This window comes from Capsicum annuum, chromosome 1 (genome assembly GCF_002878395.1).
Source record: "Capsicum annuum cultivar UCD-10X-F1 chromosome 1, UCD10Xv1.1, whole genome shotgun sequence".
Classification (NCBI taxonomy): Eukaryota; Viridiplantae; Streptophyta; class Magnoliopsida; order Solanales; family Solanaceae; genus Capsicum; species Capsicum annuum.
In genome coordinates this window covers 167012036-167038069 of record NC_061111.1, presented here as the reverse complement: position 1 = coordinate 167038069, position 26034 = coordinate 167012036, and the positions used below count along the sequence as shown (strand labels likewise).

The 26034-nt window shown below is 40.6% G+C and overlaps 1 protein-coding gene across 8 annotated transcripts in view; it reads right to left on the bottom strand.

Moving 5' to 3' along the window:
* The window catches only part of LOC107841242 (ATP-dependent (S)-NAD(P)H-hydrate dehydratase), a 32699-nt gene extending 6955 nt beyond the window's left edge, over window positions 1-25744 (bottom strand). For 3 of the 8 annotated variants that reach the window (XM_016685217.2, XM_047398709.1, XM_016685238.2), the window contains exons 1-5: window positions 25533-25728; window positions 24986-25201; window positions 20049-20125; window positions 19755-19864; window positions 19510-19624 (exon numbers count right to left, since the gene is read on the bottom strand). In XM_016685217.2, the coding sequence (XP_016540703.1) occupies window positions 19510-19624; window positions 19755-19864; window positions 20049-20125; window positions 24986-25091 (408 nt within the window). In that variant the 5' untranslated portion in view covers window positions 25092-25201; window positions 25533-25728. Of the gene's footprint in view, window positions 1-19509; window positions 19625-19754; window positions 19865-20048; window positions 20126-24985; window positions 25202-25479 lie in introns of all 8 variants that reach the window. The other 5 variants (XM_016685234.2, XM_047398698.1, XM_016685229.2 and 2 more) reach the window with 5 other exon arrangements.
* Window positions 25745-26034: the final 290 nt, after the last annotated feature.

Sequence of the window (26034 nt, the reverse complement as noted above, 5' to 3'; positions counted from 1 at the left end):
CGAGCTAGTGCTATTTGTATTCCACTGGCGGAAGAAAATGGAGTGTTTCACGTTACTAGCATGATGCTTCATTTGCTTCAAATAAAAGGGTTATTTGGAGGCCAAGCACATGAGGATGCTAATCTACACTTGAAAAACTTTATTGATGTGTGCCCTCCATTTGACATAGCCCACATATCTCAAGAGTAAATCCGATTGCGTCTTTTCCCATTCTCTTTGACGGGAGAAGCGATCTTATGGTTGCGGTCTTTGCTCGCGGGATCTATCACTTCATGGGTTGAGCTCACAGAAGCATTCTTGGAAAGATATTTTCCTCCTTCTCGAATATTGCAACTACGAGATGAAATCGCCAATTTTCGCCAACTTAATGGCGAGCCATTATATGAGGCTTGGCAACGATTCAACAAGTTAATGCAATGCCCAAATCATGAGGTTCCGGATAAAATGCTTCTCCAAATTTTCTATAGGGCCTTGGATCAATTGAACAAGACGGTAGTTGATAATGCGACAGGTGGTTCTCTTGTCAAACTATTGTATGGTGTTGCATCGACTGTGTTAGATCAAGTGACCAATCAAAGTAGAGAGTGGCACACGAGAGATACCGAAGTGGCCGTGGGGGCTCCCTCCGCATCTTTTGTAAGCCAAGATCAAAAGAAAAAGGATGAAGATAGAGATGCAAATATAGCTAAAGTGATGACGCAACTTAATCTCCTCACTAAGCATGTGATAGGGGCTCTGCCTAAGGCGGTTGACGTCGTTGCTTCTAAGAGTGCTAGAGCTTATGATGATGAGGAAACGGAGGCCCTTGATGAAGAAATTCGATTCTTGTCGAACCAAGCGAGGGGTTCCCGCCCTACCTATCAAAGGCAAGGCGAGAATTAAGGTTAGAAGGAAAAAGACCGAGATAGATATTAGCGTGATAGAGATCGTGATAGAGACCGGAGTTGGAGAGATAAGAAGAGAGATTATGACTAATACGTACCTCCTCATGATAAGGCAAAGGGTAAAGAGTCAAGTTCCATTGACTCGGATAAGCTCAAAAATGAAGATGTCCTTGCTCGGATCTTAATGGGTGTTGAGGGGACCGATAAGATGGTGAGAGAGATGAAAGGTGACTTCACACAACTCAATCAAACGGTGACATCTCATTCGGCCTCTATCAAGCAACCTGAAACACAATTGGGCCAAATCTCGGCACAACTTAATGAAAAACCAAAGGGTGGATTGCCTAGTGACACGGTTGTCAATCCTAAAAATGATGGTCACATCATGGCTATTATCACTAGGAGTGGTCGGACTCTTGGTAAAAATGTTGTTGATCTTAGTGAAGACCCCAATGAAAAGGCAAATAATGAACAAGCCAGAAGCGACTAGAAAGCCAAATAATGATGTTCCAAAGCCTAATGAGACAATTGTTGAACGGCCGAAGGTAGTTGAAGAAAATGTTGAAAGTGATAAAGCTCCTAAGGTGGTTGATGATGATACTCCAAAAGTGGATGAAACTCCAATTGTTCCATTGCAACAACAACAACAAACCCAGTATATTCCCACATAGTGGGGTCTGAGGAGGGTAAAATGTACGCAGTCCATACCACTACATCCGAAGAAGTAGAGAGGTTGTTTCCGATAGACCCCCGGCTCAAGACAAAGGACCATAGACAAACGTCGCAAGCATACAACATGATAAAAATAACAAAGATACATTGTTCCATTGCCACAAATCAAAATTCCTCCCCCATTCCCACAAAAGCTCAAGAAGAAAGATGATGATGCCAAGTTCAAAAAGTTTCTTGCAAAATTTAGCAATTTATCGGTGAATATTCCTTTGCTAGAAGCCTTACAAGAAATGCTCGGGTATGCTAAATTTATGAAGGACTTAGTAACAAAGAAGCGAGCCATTGATTTTGAAACAATTGAGGTAACCCACAATTATAGTGCTATAATGTCTAGCACAATTGTAGTGAAGAAAGAAGACCCGGGTGCATTTACTATTCCTTGCATTATCGGGGTGTACAAATTCGAAAAAGTATTGTGTGATCTTGGGGCAAGTATTAATTTGATGTCATTTTTCGTGCTCCGAAAGTTAGGCTTGGGTGCTCCTAAGCCTATCCTTATGAGGTTTCTAATGGTCGATCGTTCAATCAAAAAGCTTGTTGGTGTGTTGTATGATATTTTGGTGAAAGTTGACCGATTTATATTTCCGACCGACTTTGTTATTCTTGATTGTGAGATTGATCATAAGGTCCCAATCATTCTTGGCAAACTATTCTTAGCTACCGAAAGACCCTTAGTGAATGTGGAATGTGCGAAGATGAAATTTCGAGTGAACAATGAAGAAGTATCCTTCAATGTGTGTAAGTCCATGAAGTAACCGATGGATTTGGAAGTGGTATCGGTAATTGATGTGAGAGATGATGAAGTGACTAACACCGTAGAAGTGAAACTTGTGGATGGCCCCTTGGTGGGTGTATTGTGGAACCTCGGGGGTGAGGTGGTTGAAGAATATGATGAGGTGGTAGCTTCATTGACGGATCTTGGATCTTACACCAAGAACCCGGTCAAATTGGATCTTGATTTAAAAAATCATGAGAGTCCACCCGCCAAGCCGTCTATTATTTTACCACCTCAACTCAAACTTAAGTCGTTATCATCCCACCTTCAATATGTTTTCTTGGGTGAGGATAATACATTGTCAATCATTGTTGCGGGTGATCTTGAACCTTGCCAAATGGATGCCTTGAAATCAATTGTGAAAAAGTTCATTTGTGCTATTGGGAGGACTATAGCGGACATTATAGCATTGCTCCCAGAATTTGCTCTTATAAAATCAAGTAGATGTTGATTATGTTCCTAGTATGGAACACCAAAGGAGACTCAATCCACTGATGCAAGAGGTGTCAAGAAGGAAATCATTTAGTGGCTTGATGTGGGAGTTGTCTACCCAATTTCCAATAGTACGTGGGTGAGTCCGGTCCAATGTGTTCCCAAGAAAGGCGGCATGACGGTTGTCTTGAATGAGAATAATGATCTTGTACCTATGCGTTTGGTCACGGGTTAGAAAGTGTGTATGGACTATCATAAATTGAACTCGTGGACCGAGAAAGACCACTTCCCTATGCCCTTTATGGATCAAATGTTAGATAGACTAGCCAGTCGGGGTTGGTATTGCTTCCTTGATGGTTACTCGGGGTACAATCAAATTTGCATCACCCCGGAAGACCAAGAAAAAACCACCTTCACTTGTCCCTATAGCACATTTGCTTTCAAGCTCATGTCCTTTGGGTTATGCAACGCACCGGCCACGTTCCAACGATGCATGTTGTCCATTTTGCGGATATGGTATAGGATACAATGGAGGTTTTCATGGATGAGCTCTCCGTGGTTAGGGATTCATTTGATTCTTGCCTTGCTCACTTAAGTAAAGTCCTTGAACGATGTGGAGACTAATCTCGTATTGAATTGGAAAAAATGTCACTTCATGGTCAAGCATAAGTTGAGGTGATTGTTATTAAGTTACCTCCACCTTATGTCCGTGAAGGGTGTTAGAAGTTTTCTTGGTCATGTTGGATTCTATCGACGCTTTATCAAGGATTTCTCGAAAATTGCTCATCGACAAGGAGGTAAAATTTGAATTTGATGGTGATTGTGTAAAGGCTTTTAATTGTCTCAAGGAACTCCTTGTGTCGGCTCCTATCATAGTAGCTCTGGATTGATCATTGCCCTTTGAATTAATGTGCGATGCGAGTGGTGTTGCTCTAGGTGCGGTTTTGGGCCAAAGAAAAGAGAAGTTGTTCCACCCGATTTACTATGCAAGCAAGACGTTGAATATAGCTCAACGTAATTATACTGTTACGGAACAAGAGTTGCTAACGGTGGTGTATGCTTTCGAAAAATTTCGGGCCTATTTGTTGGGCACGAAAGTGGTTGTGCACACAGACCACGCCGCTCTTATTGAAAATTTTTGGTTTACTTGTTGCCATGACATGTTTGGAAAGTGTTTGTAGAGCTTTGTTAGCTTATTCCTTTAGTGCCTGTTTGGATTGGCTTTTGGCTTATAAGCCATAAGTCATAAGCTAGAAATTCTAACTTAGAGGGTGTTTGGATGGGCTTAAAAGCTAGTCAAAATAGCTTTTAAACCATTTTTCACTTTTTAGAGTGTTTGGCAAGTTCAAAAATAGCTTAAAAAAAGTTTAAAATTGCTTTTTTTAAGCCAAAAGCACCATCACCCCTACTTTTATTTTTGGCTTATAAGTCATTCTAGTTTTGACCAAATAAAAGACATATTTATCCCTTGTAATTTTCACATATTTCAAAATTGCCATCATGTTTGTTGTATAACATCTATTCTCTTCTACCATTTTTGTGTTTTTTCTCTATTTTTGTGTTTCTCTCTTTAAGTTTGTATTTTTCTCTCCATTTTGTCTCTTTATTTCTTTTTTTAATGGGTTGCTAATAATTTGATGCTTATGGGATTTATGAGGAATTGAGAAGAATTATTTTTTTGATAGTTTATTTGACCGAAACAACAAATTTTAATGTATCATTAGCAATTCAACTTCTTTTGGGGAGACTTTTGTTCAATTTTCTTGAAGAAAAACGGAAAATCAATAAACCTATTTAGCTAAAACAACAATTTTTGCTCCTTTTTGAGTGTTTTGGTTCAATTTTCAGAAGAAAAAAATCTCGTAAAACAGAAATTAGTTAATTAGTGTGCAAAATTCACAAAGAAAAACGGATCCATATAGCTGAAACAACAAATTTTGCTTCTTTTTGGATTTCTTTTGTTCAATTTTAAGAAGAAAAATGGAGCACAAGTAACTTATTCATTCATGAAAATATTTTTAAAAATAATTATATTAAGTAGTTTAATTGAAATTGAATTAAAATATAAATTAATTTTAATTTAAATTATTTTAAAATTAAAAATCTAATAGTAATCCACTTTATATAATGTTAACAACTATAAGGGTATTTAAGAGCCATATTAGTACCTCTTTTGTATGAAACTTCTAATTTATGAAATATAATTTTTATGTATTATTCCCCTTCTTTAATATATTCTTTTAAATTTAGACAATTATTATTGTACAACATATGAATTTCTCTAAGAAAAACCCTCACCAACCAAGATATATGGAGAACACTCACTGAAGATATACAACTTTATGAACGATTAGTGAACGATTCATGTATATTTGACGACGCAACATTCGTATTCGACAATATTTTAATAGTGATATAGTCATTACTCAATCAACGAATAATATATTTTTCAATTAAGAGTCATTTTAGCAAATAAATAGTATCATTTGTGACTAATTATTTATCTATTAATGTAGTTATAATGATAAGTAACATATATATTTTATTTGATGATTTAAACTCTTTTAACCAAGAAAAAAGATTTATTTTAGCGCACAAATTTAATAGTCATTCATGAAAATATTATATATATATATATATATATATATATGAAATTGCAACTGTATTGGTAAACGTCTCCCAGTCATTAATTATGAAATTGCATCACTATGTACAGTGTTATCAAAAGTTGGAGAAAAAAACTAAGGTTAAATAAAATTTGTCTTTAAAATAAAAATTAATAGATATATAAACACTAAATTTGAATATTATATTAACAATATATATAATGAATTAAAAATATATATATTAATTTTAATTTGAATCATTTTAGAAATAAAAATTAATAATAATCAACTCTACATATTGTTAACAACTTTAAAGTTATTTCAGACATTTTGACCAAAAAAGTGCTTAGCAACACTTGTTTACCAAACACATCAACAACTTTTTTTCAATTTCAGTACTTTTATCCAAACACGTAACTGTTTATTTTTAAAATAAGTTTCACCACTTTCAAAAGCACTTTTAAAGAACTTTTTAAAAGCCACTTTTTTCAGCTTATCCAAACGGGCTCTTATAGCTTTTGGCTTATTTTTTGCATTTTAAGCCAAAAGCCATAAGTTGAGATTTCTAACTTGACTTTAGGATTACTTTTAGCATTTCACGTTAAAATTTAAGTGCTTATAAGCACTAGACTCTCTCTCTCACTAGACTCTCTATCTCGGTCCACGGCCTTCGGCGCCGTCGCCGACCGTCGGCGCCGACCCGACCCGACCACCGGTCCCCGGCGTCGACCTCCGTCGCCAGTCTCCGGCTTCGTCGCCGGTCTCCGTCGCCGTCGCCGGTCTCTGGCTCCGTCGCCGTCGTCGACCTACGGCGCCGACCCTACCGCCGGTCACCGCCGTACCCTCTCTCTCCCGCGCCTCGGCCCTCCGGCCCCGTCGCCGTCGCCGACCTACGGCGCCGACCCGACCGCCGGTCACCGGTCACCGACCGCCGAGATCCGGTTCCCCCCCCCCCCCCCCCGCCCCCCCCCCCCTCCGCCGCCGCCCCCCCTCCGCCGGCGCCGTACAACAGGGCAGCAGCTGTAGCTCGGTCTTCAGCCGGCAGCCGCGGATCCATCTCAGTAGCGATCCCCCGGCAGCAGGTCGACGTGGTTGCCGGCTTGGTCTACAAGTGAAATCTGGTGACTTCTAACCTTTGCTTATTTCATTCTTCATTCTGCATTCTTTCATTCTTCGTATTATACTAGTAATTGAGTATAGTTTGGTTGCTGGAATATTTCCTTGAATTGGTGTGAGCCTTGTATTAATTGCTGCTGCTTTACTATTACCATCGTTTATGTCTTTATATCTTTATATTATCTTTATATTCTCTTATACTTTCGCCTAGTTGTGGCTGTGGGCAGTAATGGGTGGATAGGGTCATGTCCGAGGGGGTTGGGGCGGGGGGCAGTGGTGGGGGCGGGGGATGAGGAAAGGGCGGGGGTGGGAGGGAGGCCAAGGTTTGGCCGCGGGGGAAGTAGTGGAGGGCGTGCGGGTAGTGAAGGTAGGCTGAGGGTTGGGTCTTGGAATATAGGGACCCTGCAGGGCAAGTCCATAGAGCTTGTGAAGACCCTTAGGAAGAGAAGGATCAATATTGCGTGTGTTCAGGAGACCAAGTGGGTAGGGTCTAAGGCTAGGGATGTGGATGGTTACAAGCTGTGGTACTCTGGGAGCGAGAGGCGTCGGAATGGAGTTGGCATCTTAGTGGATGAAGAGCTTAGAGGTCAGGTAGTAGAGGTGAAGAGGATCAATGATAGGTTGATGACTATTAAGTTGGTCATTCGGGGGTTTACCCTGAACGTGTGTAGTGCCTATGCACCGCAAGTGGGATCGGAGGGGGAGGAGAAGATGCGGTTTTGGGAGGCCTTGGAGGAGGTGGTGAGAGGCGTGCCAAGCTCGGAGAAGATTGTTGTAGCAGGAGATTTCAACGGGCACATCGGGGCGCTACCGGGAGGCTTTGGTGATGTGCATGGTGGTTTTGGTTTTGGGGAGAGAAATGAGGAGGGGGCTACCCTACTGGAGTTTGCGAGGTCCTTTGGGCTGGTGGTGGTGAACTCGGGCTTCCCGAAGAAGGACGAGCACCTGATCACCTTTCGGAGCGCGGTAGCCAGGACCCAGATTGACTTTGTGTTGCTTAGGAAAAGGGATAGGGCGTGGTGTAAGGATTGTAAGGTCATCCCGAGTGAGAACCTTTCGACCCAACATAGGCTCTTGGTTATGGATTTGGGTATAAAGAAGAATAGAAAGAGGAGAAGTAGGGAGTGTAGACCTAGAATTAAGTGGGGCGGCTTGACGCCAGTGAAGGCGTGGGAGATAGGGGAGAAGTTGGCAGGAATGGGGGTGTGGGAGTGTAGGGGAGACGTGGATAGTATGTGGGATAGGGCGGCTAGGTGCATCAGGGAGAATGCAAGTGAGGTGTTGGGGGTTTCTAGGGGCCGGGCCGGGCACCATCAGGGGGATTGGTGGTGGAATGAAGAGGTGGAGAAGAAAGCGGGGACCAAGAAAGGGGCGTATACCAAGTTGGTGGAGAGTAAGGACGAAGAGGAGAAACGGGTAAACAGGACAGAGTACAAGCTAGCGAGGAAGGAGGCTAAGTCAGCAATCACGGCAGCTAAGACGGCCGCCTTTGAGAGCCTGTATGCAGGGTTACAGGGGAAGGGAGGGGAGAAAAAGTTGTTTAGACTCGCTAAGGCTAGGGAGAGGAAGGGTCGTGACCTCGATCAGGTGAGGTGCATTAAGGGGGAGGACGGTAGAGTGTTGGTGGAAGACGGCCACATTAAGAATAGATGGCAGTCGTACTTTCATAGGCTCTTGAATGACGAAGGGGATAGAGCTATTGTGTTAGGGGAACTGGAGCACTCAGAGGAGTGTCGGGATTTTAGCTATTGTAGACGTTTTAAGGTAGAAGAGGTTAGACAGGCTGTTCGCAGAATGCGAAGGGGTAGGGCGACGGGGCCGGATGAGATACCGGCCGAGTTTTGGAAGTTCGTTGGAGAGGCTGGTCTGAGGTGGTTGACGGGATTGTTTAATGAAATCTTCAAGACGGCAAAGATGCCCGAGGCTTGGAGGTGGAGCACCATGATACCTCTCTATAAGAATAAGGGGGACATCCAGAGTTGCAACAACTATAGGGGTAATAAGTTATTGAGTCACTCTATGAAAATCTGGGAGAGAGTGGTCGAGGTGAGGCTGAGACGGATAGTGTCTATTTCAGAAAACCAGTTTGGATTTATGCCTGGCCGCTCGACGACGGAGGCAATTCACCTGGTACGGAGGTTGGTGGAACAGTATAGGGAGAGGAAGAAGGACCTGCACATGGTGTTTATTGACCTGGAGAAGGCCTACGACAAAGTCCCTAGGGAGGTGCTTTGGAGATGCTTGGAGGTGAGGGGAGTACCGCTGGCATATATCAGAGCAATCAAGGATATGTATGATGGAGCGAAAACTAAGGTGAGGACGGCGGGAGGAGACTCAGAACATTTCACGGTCCGGACAGGGTTGCATCAGGGATCTACTCTTAGTCCCTTTTTGTTTGCAGTGGTAATGGATGTGTTGACGCGGCGTATTCAAGGGGAGGTGCCGTGGTGTATGCTTTTTGCAGACGATGTAGTTCTGATAGCTGAGACCCGAGAGGGTGTGAGCGACAAATTAGAGGTGTGGAGGCAAACCCTTGAGTGTAAAGGGTTCAGGGTGAGCAGAAGCAAGACAGAGTATGTGGAATGCAAGTTTAATGACATGAGGAGGGAGAACGAGGTAGTAGTGAAGCTGGAATCACAGGAGGTAGGTAAGAGGGAGAGTTTCAAGTATCTCGGGTCCGTAATCCAGAGTAACGGTGAGATTGATGAGGATGTCTCGCACCGTATTGGGGCGGGATGGATGAAGTGGAAGCTCGCGTCGGGGGTGCTGTATGATAAGAAGGTGCCGCCTAAGCTTAAAGGCAAATTCTACAGGGCGGTAGTCCGTCCGGCCATGTTGTATGGAGCGGAGTGTTGGCCAGTGAAGAACTCCCACATCCAAAAGATGAGGGTGGCAGAAATGCGGATGTTGCGCTGGATGTGTGGGCTGACTAGAGGGGATAGAGTTCGGAATGAGAACATCCGGGAGAAGGTTGGTGTGACACCAGTGGAGTGCAAGATGCGGGAAGCCCGATTGAGATGGTTCGGACACGTGAAGAGGAGGGGCATGGATGCCCCGGTCCGTAGGTGTGAGAGGCTAGCGTTGGATGGGTTTAAGCGGGGTAGGGGTAGGCCGAAGAAGTACTGGGGTGAGGTGATTAGGCGAGACATGGAGCAGTTACAGCTCACCGAGGACATGACCCTAGATAGGAAGGTCTGGAGGACGCGAATCAGGGCAGAGGACTAGGGCCAGCCTGAGTCGCTAGTGTAGGGAACTACTTGGTGGGGGTTTATGCATGTTAGGAGCCCGCGTCCCATGTTTTATTATGGATCTGTGTGCTTTCCTTTGTTTTAGATTACTTATGGGTGCCGTATTTATGTTATGTAATCTTGTAACCTTGTGCTGTGCTTTACTATGTGTTTGTGTGGTACCGCGTGTCTTGAGCCGGGGGTCTATCGGAAACAGCTTTTCTACTTCTTCAGAGGTAGAGGTATGGACTGCGTACATCCTACCCCCCCTCAGACCCCACCAGGTGGGAATACACTGGGTTTGTTGTTGTTGTTGTTGTTATAAGCACTTATTAAAAATACCCAAACACTTCAAAAGTGCTTAAAAGTCAATTTTGACTTAAACACACTTAAAATAAGTCAATCCAAATTGACACTTAGTATAGCTTTCTTTTGGGTGGATTTGAGTCAAATACCTTACTTTATTGAATTATTCTTGGTTGCTTGAGGACAAGCAATAGCTTAAGTTTGGGGGTTGATAAGTCGCCAATTTGACGACTTGCTAGCACCTTCTAAGCCTAAATTATAATGCTTTTTCGTTGATTTAATGTTAATTTCTTACTTAATACTCATTTGTGTAGGTAAAAGTTAAAAAGGGAAGATGAGCAAGTTATTCAAGTCAACAAAAGGCCAAATGTGAAAAAAAGAGTCATCTGTTTTGGATTTGCTTTCCATCTGCTCTCCATCCGCTTTGAATCTGCTCAAGCAGATCAAGAGCAAGGTGGCAATTTTGTAATTTTGTCAAATATGGAAGTGGGGCTTAAAGTAGGGTTTTTAGCTCATTTTCAAGACTTAGCTTCTATCTTTCATCTTATGACCTATCTTTTCATCTTAGAACAATATTGTACTAGTCTTGAGTGAAAAATATATGTGAGTGATTCCCAAAGAAGAATTAGTAATTTTCCATAGAAGATTTATTGAAACTCCAAGTTTGGAACTACATTCTCTTTATTTCTTGTCACAACCCCAAAACGAAGGTCATGATGGCACTTGTCGCGGCATACCTTGACAAGTAAGCTTATAACCTAAACTGATACGAAAAGTGGAAAAGACAGAAATATCCCAAGATAAGGCTTCTAGAACGAAGCCGAACCATATAAGTAATAACAATGCGGAAAGAACTTATCCAAAATACCAATCATGCCCAAAAGCAGGTGTCAAATAGTTTAAGAGCTACTAATACAATCCAAGAGTCAAATACATCGGAAAAATAACCACAAAGGAATAATAACTGTCTCTGAATACTAATAAAGATATAACTACTATAGAAAGATAGAGGTGAACTTCGGACGCATGAATGTCCAATCGCTATCTTGGAAGCTCCAACAATTGCCCGAGTCAATCGAGCTGAGGCGCACTCGAGCTAGGACCTGCACCGAAAGGGCGCAGCAGGCATGAGTACGGTCCACTTGTACTCAGTAGGTATCATAGGCCGACCAAGCAAAGTAGTAAATAAAGCATACAAAATATACACTAAGGGCACGTCACCTACAATCAGAAAATGTCCCACAACGGTAGCCCACTCCGCTTGATATTGCAATATCACAACAAGATAGAACAAAAGTACGTATTATATCACATATAAAAAGAACAAAGGGGAACATGCATATACATGATCATCAAATACAAGTAAAAGAAGATACGATAAATACATAGACGAAGATGACAACACAATATGTCAATACAACACAACATAACACAATAAAGTAAGTGCAATGTATATGATGATGATGATGCACGAGGTCGTCGCACAACCTCCGGAATCGTCGCACAATCCCCGTATACACCTACGGAGCTAAAGCTTCCCGACGTAGGACCCATGGGGGGTTCGTCAACCCGTATACAATCCACATATCTCATATCTCCTTTCACATCCCTCGAAAAGGGTTTTATAAGGTGTTACAATATCTCCTCCCTGGCACATCCCTCGAGGAGAGTTTTAAAAGGTGTCGCCAGTGTTTCTCAGATGTTGCCACGGTGGTACCAGTGTTTCATGAATGAGTATGATATGAAGATGTAATGCTCACAACCAACCACAAGATATATTTCCACAACCATGTGAGTCAATATCCACTCATTATTTCATTTTCATCCACGAATTTCCACGTCTCATATGCCAAATAAAGTATGAATATAATCATAATACACCAATGGTGCCATATTAAGCATCTTAACAACACAATACAATAATTCACACGTATTCAATGCTATTAATATCAGACAGGACCCTACATAGTCACACATATTACATAATAACTCAATTTCGACAATTACATCACATATAGGCCCCTACACGGCACAACACATAGATAGCCATTTTTTATGATTAATTCCCGCCCTTAAAATGCATTTTGTACCATCATTTACTACCCAGCCCAGTCTAAAAGAGTTAAAGTCATAACCTACGTCGAAAGTCGAAACCGATCCGCTATACTTGAACCCGTGACCTTACTTTTCATAAACAATCCCGAACTTCACTAAAAACATCAAATATGAAATCTACGCGTCAAAACAAAACCGACGACACCTATATTGACTACTTTTGGTTCGGGATCAAAACAAACCCCAAAAGGGGTTTCCAAAAAAAAGGGTAAAATCGAAACTTTACTTCAAAAATATGTTTTAAATATTTTTAGGAATCTACAGCTGAAAACCCAAGTTAAATAGAGTCAAAATGAGGTTCAAATAGAAGAAAAATCATTTTTGAGCTTTACCGGGTAAAATCTTTGAAATCCGAATTAAAATCAAGCATCGAAGTTGTTTTGAAGTTTAAATAGATGGAAAACTAGTAATTATAAGATAATAACATTATTCAAGTGAAAAGAAGTGAAACTGGAGTTTAAAATCAAGCCGTAACATTTTTGGGGTCTTGAGATATTAATCAAGAAATTACTAAGAAAAGGGTGAATAATCAAAAAGAAAGAAGAGAAAAAATTGGGAGTTAGTGCCTACTTGCTTACCAAGCGATCTTGGCTTTCCATTCCTCTCCCGTCCGATTCTTATCTTAAATCCGAAGTAAAACCAAGAAATAGATATTAATCTAGCTTTCTAAGCTCCCACAAACCTTACTTTTAAGCTCCCACACTATTTTAGGATTTAACTCTCAAGAGGCAAGATGAAAATGTGCAAAATAGGCCAAAAATAGGTGGAAAAAGCTGTTATAATGCAGTTTTTCTGCAATATTAACTACTGATTTTTTTCACTTAAGTCGAAATGGATTTCGACGGAATGCCCGAGTTTCGTTCAGAGTTCAATATACATAAACGAACTATGCAACCATACTAAATTCAATGTTCCGAACGCGATGACGATATCAGATTTTCAAAAAAATATCGTTTTCACAAAATTGACCCCCGAAATCATAATTTTCCAAATAGGGGGTCGAAATGAGATTTAAAAATCGTAAAATCATACCAAACATGCTAACACCCTAAATTCGATATTCTGGATCTGCTGGCAAAGTTGGATTTTCCATCCGAAGTCGTTTCGATCAAATGTGTGTCCCACACCCAAATTTTAAATTTTTCAACTTTCCGATCAATAGATCGAAATGAGCTTGGGTGCACCGAGACCCGAACTAAAGATCTACCTAGCCTAAAATCGATATTCCAGAGCTGTTGGCGCAGTCCGTTCGGCCATCCGTCGCACAAATCAAAATATATCCACATAAGTCCAAAATAAAGCTCTCGAAACCATCAAAAACCACAATATCACATAAATGATACCAAAATGCATCAAAAATCATGTCAATCACTCCCACACCCCAAAAATATCATAATGCAACTACGGGGAGAGGTAAAATAATCAAATCACACAATCACAAATTTCACATATTTCATCAAATTTTTAGGTCGTTACATCATCCACCACTAAAAATCTAGTTCGTCCTCGAACTAAGGCAAAGAAATACCTGTATCAATGAAGAGCTGAGGATAAGAACTACGCATATCAGACTCACCTCCGAAGTAGCTTCATCGACAGGTCGATGTCGCCACTGGACCTTAACCACAGGGATCACTCTAGAGCGCAAACGCCTAACATCCCTAACCAAAATGGAAACCGGCTCCTCAACAAAGGACAACCGCTCAATTAACTTAATCGACTCCCAATGAATGACATGAGACTCATCAGGAATATAGCGACGAAACATAGAAACATGAAAAACTGGATGAACTGATAGATCAGGGGGTAAAGCCAACTCATAAGTCACATCACCAACAGTCCGAAGAATCTCAAATGGACTAATATACCTGGGGCTAAGCTTGTCCCTCTTCCCAAACCTCATCACACCCTTCATGGGTGAAACTCGAATGAAAACACGATCGCCAACACCAAATCTCAAGGCACGAAGTCTACGATCAGCATAACACTTCTGCCTACTCTGAGCCGCTCTAAGTTTATCCTGAATGACCCGGACCCTATCCAAAAACTCATGAAGCAAGTCCATACCTCGAGGTCTCACCACTGAAACATCGAACCTACTGGGGAGCGACAACACCTACCATACAACGCCTCAAAAGGAGCCATATCAATACTGGAATGGTAGCTATTACTATATGCAAACTCTACTAAAGCCAAATGCTGCTCCCACTCCCACTGGCCACCAAAATCCATCACGCATGCGCGAAGCATATTCTCCAAAATTTGTATTGTCCGCTCTGACTGGCCATCAGTCTGGGGTGAAACGCTAAGATCCACTCGAGTACCCAACTCATCCTGAAAAGTCTTCCAAAAGTGATACGTGAACACGGGACCTCAATCTGAAATAATGAACACCGACACACCATGCAGACGCACAATCTCACGAATGTAGATACGGGCCAACCTCTCAGCACTGAATGAGACCGGAACCGAAATAAAATGAGCTAACTTGGTCAATCAATCCACGATGACCCAAACACTGTCAGAACCATGAGATGTACGAGGCAAACCAGTCATAAAGTCCTTGGTGATACGTTCCCACGTCCACTCAGGAACGGGTAACCTCTAAAGCAAACCATCAAGTCTCATATGCTCGACCTTCATCTGCTGACAACATAGGCAACAAGACACAAAATCCACTATATCTTGCCTCATACCACCCCACCAGTAGTGTTGTCTCAAATCACGATACATCTTAGTCACACCTGGATGGATGGAATATCTGGAACAATGGGCCTCCTCCAAGATCAACCTAATCCAGTCACCCACTTTCGGCACACAAACTCGGCCTCTAATCCACAAAACTCCATCTGAATCAAGTGAGGCTTCCTTAGCCTCCCCACTCAATACCTTATCTTGAATCAACCTCAATCCAACATCATCAAACTGATGAGCTCGAATCTGTTCCATCAAAGAAGATTTAGCATCCACAAATGCCAAAACATGCCTCGGTGTCGAAACATCAAGCCTAACCATCTGGTTAGCTAAAAACTGAATATCTCTAAGGCCAAAAGCCTCTCCTGGGTCAAAAGATACGCCAAGCTACCCATGCTAGTCGACTTTCAGCTCAAGGCATTCGCAACCACATTAGCCTTGCCCGGACGGTAGAGAATAATCAAGTCATAATCCTTGAGCAACTCAAGCCAACGGCGCTGCCTCGTATTAAGATCTCGTTGGGTGAAGAAGTACTGAAGGCTACGATGATCTAAGAAAATCTCACAAAAGACTCCATACAAGTAGTGCCTACACAACTTCAAGGCAAACACAACTGCGCACAACTCCAAATCATGGGTAGGATAATTCCTCTCATGAGGCTTCAACTGACAAGACGCATACGCAATCACCTTGCCCTCTTGCATCAACACAACACCTAAAACCTAAAGCATCACCAAAGACAGTAAAACCCACGCCATCCTTGGGCAAAGTCAAGATAGGAGCTGAAATCAACAAATCCTTGAGCTTTTGAAAGCTCGCCTCACAAGCATCGAACCACTGAAAAAAAATCTTCTTCTAGGTCAACTTGGTCAACAGAGTTGCAATAGATGAAAAAACCTCAACAAAACACCGATACTAACCTGCCAAGCCAACAAAACTCTGAATCTCGGTGGGCGAAGTAGGTCTAGCCCAATCACGAACCGCTGCAACCTTGGCTGGATCAACTATAATACCTTCCTAGTCACCACATGACCCAAGAAAGAAACAAACTCCAACCAAAACTCGCACTTAGAGAACTTAGCATACAACTTCTCATCCCTCAATCTCTAAAGCACAATCCACAAATGCTCCTCCTACTCAACCTCACTCTTGGACTACACCAACATATCATCTATAAATACGATAACAAAAAAGTCGAGATACGATCGAAACACCCGGTTCATCAACTCCATGAACACGGCAGGGGATTGGTCAACCCTAAAAACATGACCAAGAACTCATAATGACCATATCGAGTCCGAAAAGCTATTTTCGAAATATCCGAAGCTCTAATCCTCTGCTGGTGATAACCGAACTTCAAATCAATCTTCGAAAACACCGCATCACCCTGAAGCTGATCAAACAAATCATCGATGCGAGGAAGAGGATACTTATTCTTAACCATCACTTTATTCAACTGCCGATAATCAATACACATCCGCATAGACCCATCCTTTTTCTTCACAAACAAGATAGGCGCACCCCAAGGTAAATCACTAGGTCGAATAAATCTCTTATCCAACAAATCCTGTGATTGATCCTTCAATTCCTTCAACTCTGTTGTGGCCATCCTATAAGGAGGAAAAGAAAAGAGCTTGGTGGCCGGCTTAACATCAATACTGAAATCAATATCTCGATTCGGAGGCATACCAGACAAATCCGTAGGGAACACATCCATAAACTCACGGACGACACGGACAGAATCCAAGGAAGGAGGCAAAACAACACTAGTGTCACAAATATGGGCCAAGTAAGATAAACATCCCCTCTCAACCAATTTACGAGCCTGAACATAAGATATAATCCTCTTAGGACCCGAATGAAGTGCACCCTTCCAAGCTAACCTTGGCACACCCGACAAAGCTAAAGTCACAGTCTTTGCAAAACAATCTAAGTCACCCTAAATTTGATATTCTGGATCTGCTGTCGAAGTCAGATTTTTCATCCGAGGTTGTTTCGACCAAATGTGGGTCCCACACCCAAATTTTCAATTTTTCAACTTTCCGATCAATAGGTCGAAATGAGCTCGGGTGCAGCGGGACCTGAACCAAAGGTCTACCTAGCCTAAAATCGATGTTCCGGAGCTGCTGGCGCAATCCGTTTGGCCATCCGTCGCACGGATCAAAAGATATCCACATAAATCTAAAATAAGGCTCTGGAAGCCATCAAAAACCACAATATCATATAAATGGTACCAAAATGCATCGAAAATCATGTCAATCACTCCCACACCCCAGAAATATCATAATGCAACTAGGGTAAACCAGTCAAATCACACAATCACAAATTTCACATATTTCATCAAATTTTTAGGTCGTTACATTTCTCATGGATAAAGTCAATGATAATTTTCGTATATCGCTACCCGTTTGTCTATGAGTAGCTAATTCTAAATCTTTCTTGGGGTTATGCTTGATTAGGTTGTGGTTAGTGCATGGGTGTTGGCTATTTATTCTCCTACTTAGTTATTTGTGATGGGTGTTGCATTTATTCCATGATTTAATTAAGAGTTGGGGGTTGCAAACCCCAACCACCCTTGAACCCATGTCATCCTTGAAAAAGCGGATATGGGTGAGGAATAAATGCAATCAATAACTTGAATCATTTCATTTAATGACATCTCTAAGACATAAGGATGTTAATTGAGGCAATAGATGTGTAAAATTATCACACTTGTGAGGTGTTCGAAAGAACCCGTTTGTGAAATTTGGTGTCGTAATTGAAAGATTGGCATCAATACCTTTAAGTCTAGCCTACCCATGACTCTTAGCTGAATTTGGATAAATTGTCAAATAACCATGCATGAACCCACACCTAGAATTGCATAACCCCAAGGCCTATTCCCAGTTGAATTCACTCTTAGCATTTTTCAACGTCAAGATAGCACTCTAAAAGCGAAGTAATTGTCATTATTAACACATTCAAACTAATTCTCCTATTTTACATTTATGTTTGTTTCATTCACATTACGGGTCAGCTTTTAGTAGACTACACTCATGAGTTTTGAATTTCGTGTTTTCACTCCTTGTGGATTCGACCCCAACCTAAATTGATTATTGTATTGACAACAATCGCTTACCCCCATTCAAGAGTGTAATTTGAGCATTATCAAGGTAGGCCAAAGAAGTATTAGGGAGAGATGATTAGACAGGCATGGCACATCTTCAAGAGGACATGACCTTAGATAGGAGGTTATGGAAGTCGCAGAACAGGGTAAAAGGTTAGTAGGTTGTTGAGTGTTGACTCACTTCCCGGGGATGAACTTGGTCATTGTTTGGTGCACTGTACCTGTTTTCCAGTTCATACCAGTTGTGGCATTTTTCTCATAGTAGTCTGTCCTATGATTTTTGTTACTCCTCGTCATTTTCAATGTTGTGGTTATCGGATTACTTGGTTATTATTATTGTTCCTTGTCCTCTGAATGGTATGTTATGCTTTCCCTATTATTTTCTATGTCCTCTTTACTTTTGTATTTTTCCGTTTAACAACTTTGATGTGCGTTATTCAAGCCAAGGGTCTTCTGGAAACAGCCCCTCTACCTCCACAAGGTAGGGGGTTAAGGTCCGTGCACACTTTATCATCCCAAAAACCCACACATGGGATTACACTGGGTATGTTGTTGTTGTATATATTTCCATATGTATAATGCAGGAAACTTCTGAAATGATACTTCCTGGTAGCATTAAAGGTATCATACTTGGGTGGCCCAGTTTTTCTTGGCAGCATAAAAGCTTAAAAGTGGTGAGTCTACTCTTAAATGAATCAGAGTGAACAGAACAACTGAGATGCATTAGTATCACAGGCATGTTCTAAGTCCACCAAAACCAAATAAATTGTGAGGGCTTTATATAGTTGTCCCACCTCATGTTCAATGATAATCATGTTCTCTTTCAGGACACATTGCATAACACATAAAACTGATATATTTGTATGTTTTAGAATTCCAACTTTGCATGATCATGTACCCTTTACATTCCTAGACCACAAAGTAACATAGACTTACAATATTTTACTTTGCAATCATATTTCTTTAAGGCAAACAGAGAATCAAACGAAACAGATTGATATTTACAAAAGACATACATTTGCTTTTTCAAGTAGTTATTCATATAAACTAAAGATAAGGCCAGGAAATAGGAAAATGTGAAAAAAGACACCAACTCAACTTTTCCTCCTGTTCAGAAGATCAGAATCCCAATGACAGTATCAGCAAATATTTGCCTTTAGTTGATGAACACAAAGATAGACACATTGCAAAGATGACGTTTATTACTTTTTCATATGAGGAAAAATAAATATAGCGAGCCATATATGCAGCAGAAAGGACAGATTCAGTCAGAGAAGTGGATAAAGATTAAGCATACCCGAGATCATGATGTTTGGAACAGAGCAACTGTTTGTTATCCTTAGCAGCATTTGACAGCAAATAAGCATTAAATTAAATCTAAACCTCCCAAAATTAGGCGAAAAAGAAGTGATCTCGTTGAATGGGTGATTAAAATAAAGCACTTGTGGCAATCAAATACTATGAACACAAAAGCATCTGGTGTAAGGCTGGAAGGGCTTGAGTAAGAAAAGCACACCAGGAGAAACGGATCTCTTCCGAGGCCTGGACCAACAACAAGACAATCAAACCTCTCCATCCACTTCTCCACCTCAGCAATCACTTTAGCTGATATGGAGCTTTTGTCCTCATCCCTGAAAGTATCCTTTGGTCAAAGTCAGCACCCTCAGAATTAAATTTGCGATGCTTCAATAATGGAAACTAAAGAAATACGCTTAGAATGTTCATTTAAGAGTTGAGTTGAATTTCATAGCAAAGACTCACCTAATACTGTAGGACTCTTCTAAAATAGGGTGCACAATTAACTCAGGACTGTAGCTTTTTATTACAGGAGCAGCATCTTTAGTACAGAATACATGAGATAAATCTGCACCCTGTCAAAACAGGCAATACCCATGACATAAAAGGTCTCTGGTATAATTGCATAATTAAATTGTAGTAAAATTAAATAATTTGATACGGAAAAAGGATGGTTTATTTTCCCCTGGGAGGGTGTGGGGTGCGAGGAAGTGGAGAGAGAAATTGACAAGAACTAAAGAAGGCAGGTATAGAACTGACAATCTTTAAGGCTGAAATTGCAGAGAAGTATGGTGCACCAGTGTATTCCCGACAACCACCAACAACAGCTATCTTCCCTGATTGGAAAATAGAGCTCAGAAATTAGCAATCAAGAAGTACCATAAAGGGGACATCATAGGCAGAAACGCTAAAATCTTTGTGAAGCTCAACGGTCAAAGTCATTACTTCGTTTCTGTGAAAAATCAGCACTCAGAAAGTATTCACTTTTCAGACACATTAAAAAGAGAAACATAAGTGAGACAGTTAACTTGGATAAACACTACATTAGTCATACAAGTTTCTGTTAATCTTATCTTTTCTGAGTTTACCAAACATCAAAATCATAAAAGTATAAAGTAGGTGTAGAATGTATATAAGTTCACACCCTTTTCTAAAGATAATGGGGGGGGGGGGGAAAGTGAGAATAGTAAAGTTATGATAGTACATTTTTTATATATAAACAACAACAACAACAAAAAACCTAGTGCATTCCCACATAGTGGGGTCTGGGGAGGGTAAAATGTACGCAGTCCATACCAATATCTCCGAAGAAGTAGAAAGATTGTTTCCGATAGACCCCGGGCTCAAGACAAAGGACAGTAAACAAAGTTGTAATAAAACATGAAGCAAGATGGAATAACAGAAATAAGAAATAAGACACCCACAAAGTAAGACCATAACACTAACAAACCAAAAGCACCCACCACACCCAAACTCTCCTAACTAGCAGCTCCAACCTATGGACACATAGCCATAAGACTATTAGTCTGGCTACACCAAAGCTCTCCTAACAACCTGCTACGACTCACCCACGCACACTAGCCTTCTAACCTAATTTGCGTCCTCCAAACCTTCCTATCTAAGGTCATGTCCTCAGTAAGCTGTAACTGCTCCATTTGATGTCTAATCACCTCCCTCCAGTATTTCTTCGACGTAACTCTACCCCCGCCTGAATCAATCCAAAGCTAGCCTCTCACACCTACAAACTGGAGCATCCGTGCCCCTCCTCATCACATGCCCAAACCATCTCAACCTCACTTCCCGCATCTTGTCTTGCACCGAAGCCACTCCCAACTTCTCCTGGATAGCCTCATTCATAATCCTATCTCTTCTAGTAAGTCCACACATCCAACGCAACATCCTCATTTCTGCCACCTTCAGTTTTTTAATGTGGAAGTTCTTGACAAGCCAACACTTTGCTCCATACAGCATGGCCGGACGGACTACCACTCTGTAGAATTTGTCTTTAAGCTTGGGAGGCACCTTCTTATCACGCAACACTCCCGAGGTGAGCCTCCACCTCATCTATCCTGCCCCAATACGGTAAGAGAAATACTCGTCAATCTCTCCATTCTCCTGAATCATACACCCAAGATACTTAAAACTATCCCTCTTACAAACAACTTGGGAATCCAACTTCACTACCACCTCGTCCTCCTGCCTCAAATCATTAAACTTACACTCCATATACTCCGTCTTGGTTCTACTCAACCTGAATCCTTTAGACTCAAGGATTTGTCTCCAAACCTCCAATTTATCCTCCCCACGCCTCATCAATCAAAGCTAAATCATCCGCAAACAACATACACCAAGGCACCTCTCCTTGAATACGCCGCGTTAACACATCCATCACCAACGCAAACAAAAACGAGCTAAGAGTCGATCCCTAATGCAACCCTTTCAAGACAGGGAAATACTCTAAATCTCCTCCTGCCGTCCTCACCTGAGTCTTTGCTCCATCATACATGTCCTTAATCGCTCTGATGTATGCCACCGGGACCCCTCTCACCTCCAAGCATCTCCAAAAAACCTCCCTAGGGACTTTATATACAAAGATAAGTTAAAATGACGATCATCAGTGAAATTCGTCCAATAAAACAAATGGATATTTCTGTGTCAACACTCATGTTGTAAATGTAGAAACTCAACAAAGTTCTGTTACAACTCTAGTTGAGATCAAACTTTACTTCTTGATTCTAGAAAGGAATTGAGGCATAAAGGGTACGACTGAAGGCCCAAGGCATTGCCTCAAACCTCCCGTTGTCGCAAAGATACAACAACAATATACCTAGTGTAAGTGTAATCCCGGGTTGAGGCAGTTGTTGCAGAGATAAAGACTTTGATTTCATCAAAAGACTAAGTGGGTGTTTGGATTGACTTATTTTTAGGTGATTTGTCTTTTAAGCACTTCTTTGGTTTTGGTGATGTTTGGGAAAGTTGGAAAGTGCTTTTAAGCACTCATTTTAGGTTTTAAAAGTGTTAAAATAAGCCAAAAGCCAAAAGTAGGGTGTTACCAACTTATGGCTTTTGGTGTTTAGCTTATAAACTACTTTTTAAAAGCCAATCCAAATACCCCCTAAATGCAATTTGGTACAACTTGCCTCAAGCAGAGACCAAATCAGTTATTGAAATTGGATGGAATTCACCATATAGCATAAATAAATAAAACACAAATAATTGTGATGGACCAAAAATCTATAAGGACTTGATTAAATGTATTATTCAGCATCAAAAACTTTCAGCAAAGTTCAACATCATCAAAATATTGGAGATAAATAGAAACTCAAATTAGAATTCATGGTTACTCCCCCAAGGACCCCAGCTAATATAATCAATTAATATGACAAGAACTATGTTTTAGTTGATCCACATTTCCCACAAACGTACATCAAATTCCTAACCATATATAATTATTATACAATGGATTGTGCATTAAATAGTCACCTTGAAGTTAACCATTCAATTGTTGCTCATTCGACCACAACAATGGGAAAGCAAATGAGAGCACAAAGCCCGTAGTCAGTGATTTCTCATTTGTTTACCACCTAACAAGTAGGTCTATAGATTTCCTAACGCGCTTGCATCTAAAAGTTAAATTGTAATCCAAGTCCTTGAGCCAAAAGAGTTGTGTGCTTCTCAGTTCTCAACTGATAATCAAGCAGGATTATGTCGAATTGCATGACACAGTGCCCATTTAGGTATATATTACATGCTTAGTCCTAGCAGTATTTTACCAGAAATTTTAGGTGTCAACACTGAATAATCTAATGCCTCACCAGATGAATAGATAATTACATAAAAGCTCTAAAATGGAACAAAATTGGAAAAGAAAAATATGCCTCCGACAGACCATTGCAGCCATTAAATGATGGTCTAGAACAAAGACAGCTATAGTTAAGCACTCTGTACAAAGTAGTGCAAACACACAATAAGAGAAGTTAACAAGTTGTTAACACATGATTAAATTAAAAAACGTGCTCCCTCCTAACTATTTGAATTTTTAAAGGGAGAGAATTCCCAATAAAACCAAAGAAAACAAGAAGAAAGAATCACATGAAGAGAATATCAAAAAGGCTAGTTTAAACTTTCAAATGAGGCATTTCACACAATTTAACATGGTATCAGAGGGGGAAAAGGTTATGAATTTTAGTCGCCTTGCCACCAACCATAAAAGGATATCCATGTTTTGGCCAACCAAAAGAGTAAAACAACACCAACATACCCAATGTAATTCTAGTATCCCATGGGTGAGGTTTGGGGAGAGTAGTGTATGCAAACCTTAACCCTACCTCTTGGAAGTAGAGAAGTTTCTTTCTGAAAAAACTCTAGCTCCGGTAACACATATCAAAGAACACATAGAAGTAAGGAAGACATAACAAATACTAGAGGAAGCATTCATGAAAAAGGAACACTAACAAGAGAAAAATAATGTGATAACCAAAGCACAAAAAATAACCAGTGGCAACAGAAATTGAGGGACAAGAAACTACGCGAATACTGCTTATACTACTAGTATTAAAGGAGAAACAGGAACGTCACACCAAACAACCACCAAGCCTATCCCGTCGTAAAGCGAGACAACACTCAACTACCTACTAGCTTTTTACTCTAATCCGCAATCTCCATATCCTCCTATCTCAGGTCATGTCTTCAGTCAGCTAAAGAAGCATCATATCCCATCTAATCACCTCTCATCAATACTTCTGCTGCCTACCTCCACCTCAACTTAAACCCACTAGTGCCAACCTTTGACACCACCTCACTAAGGCCTTTGTGCCTCTCTTCTTCATATGTTCAAACCATCTCAGCTTGCTTCCTCATCTTATCCACCACAGAAGCCACTCCAGATCTTCAGTTTTAATCTTTATCTCCTAGTATGCCCATATACCTCAGCATCCTTATTTTTGGAACCCTCTTCTGAACATGAGAGTGTTTAACTCGCGAACACTCTGCACATACAACATAGTCAGCCTAATCACCACTCTATAGAACTTACTTACCTTTAAGTTTAAGTGGTACCTTGTAATCACACATGACTCCAAATGAAAGCCTTTAGTTCATCCATCCCCCATCTATACGATGTGTGACATCATTCGCGATATCCCAATTTCCTTGGATTAAAGACCCAAGATACTTGAAACTTTATTTCCTTGGGATGAGATGAGTACCAAGCCTCACTTCCATGCTACCCTCATGTGTTATGGCACTGAACTTGCACTCTAGTATTCAGTTTTTGGTTCTGCTCAACCTGATCCTTTAGACTCTAGAGTTTATTCCAAACCTCCAACCCAGCGTTAGCTCCATTGCGGGTCTCGTCAATAAGGATTATGTTATCTGCAAATAACATGCACCATGTCACTTCACCTTCAATATGACGCGTCAACTCATCCATTACCGAGGCAAACAGAAACAAACTCAAAACTGACCCTTGGTGCAACCGCATCATGACTAGAAAATGCTCTGAGTCTCCTCCCACTATCCTCACCCGAGTCTTGGCTCCATCGTACATCAACGAAAAAGAATAATGGCACGCAAATACGGGAGCATGTAAAGACATTACTAAATAAATAAAACTGTTAACTCTCTAATACTTTAAACATATAGATTCATGGTAAAAATTTCAATACAAGTTAATAGGAGTCAGAAAAAAGCTTTACCAGCTTGGCCTTTATGTTTAGATGATTCAAGACCCGGTAATATTGATCTGAAAATGCTGATAGAGTCAGCCTCCAAGCTTGGCCCACTAGTCATTACAGATTGCATTCTAATACTCTGAAAATTAAAGTTTTTCTTCTCAGCAGAACCTCCCAAACACCTTATCAAGAACTGCTGCCTCCTGATGACAGCTGCTGAATAAGCCAGCTTTAAGTTATCTGTCAGTGGAAGATTAATTAATACCATATCATTGAAAGCTAGTATTAAAATTATTTAAATGTACAAGCCAAAGATATGATCCCTCTGTTTCAAATCAATTGATGTACTTTGATTTGACAGGGAGTTTACTGAAAATGATCATTCTTTAAAAAGAAAAATAGGTCAAACAAATTAAAACGAGGGAGTATCGTTTCTAAATTTCGAGATTTCTTGGAATTCCCAAAAAAATTGAATTATAGAATCATTCACAGCAGAAAAGCTGAAATTGATTAATTACATGTGAAAGATTGAGAATTTATGGTAACTGGAGAATGGGTTGTGCATACTCACAGCTCTGATGGATTATTACAGACGATGATGAAGATAATAATTTTCTACACTTACGCACAAGTGTTTACTATGTTGGCTCTCAGGAAACTTCGATGGTTTTGGTTTGGCAAAATGGTTCATGGTAGTAGGTAGGTTTTGTAAGTAGACACTTTTACTTTTGTCATCTATACCTGAACTATTAAAAAATAATATTTTAAATATGTTTAGCCTCCACATCTTTCAGGTCATATGTTTAGTCCCCACATTTTTCACATCATTTTTATTTATATTAAATATTAAAATAAATAAAATCTCTTCTCTTTTCTCTTTTTTTTTTTTCTTTTCCCGTTCTTTCTTTCATTATTTCTTTTTTTCTTTAATTCTTTTTCCTCCTCTTCTTATTGTTCTTTTTATTTATCATCTTCATCTTCTTATTTTTTTTACTTTACAAAAAGAATTAAAAAACGAGAGGCAAAAAATTTTAAAAGTATTGAAAGAAGAAATTTTTAGAGGTTTTTATGAT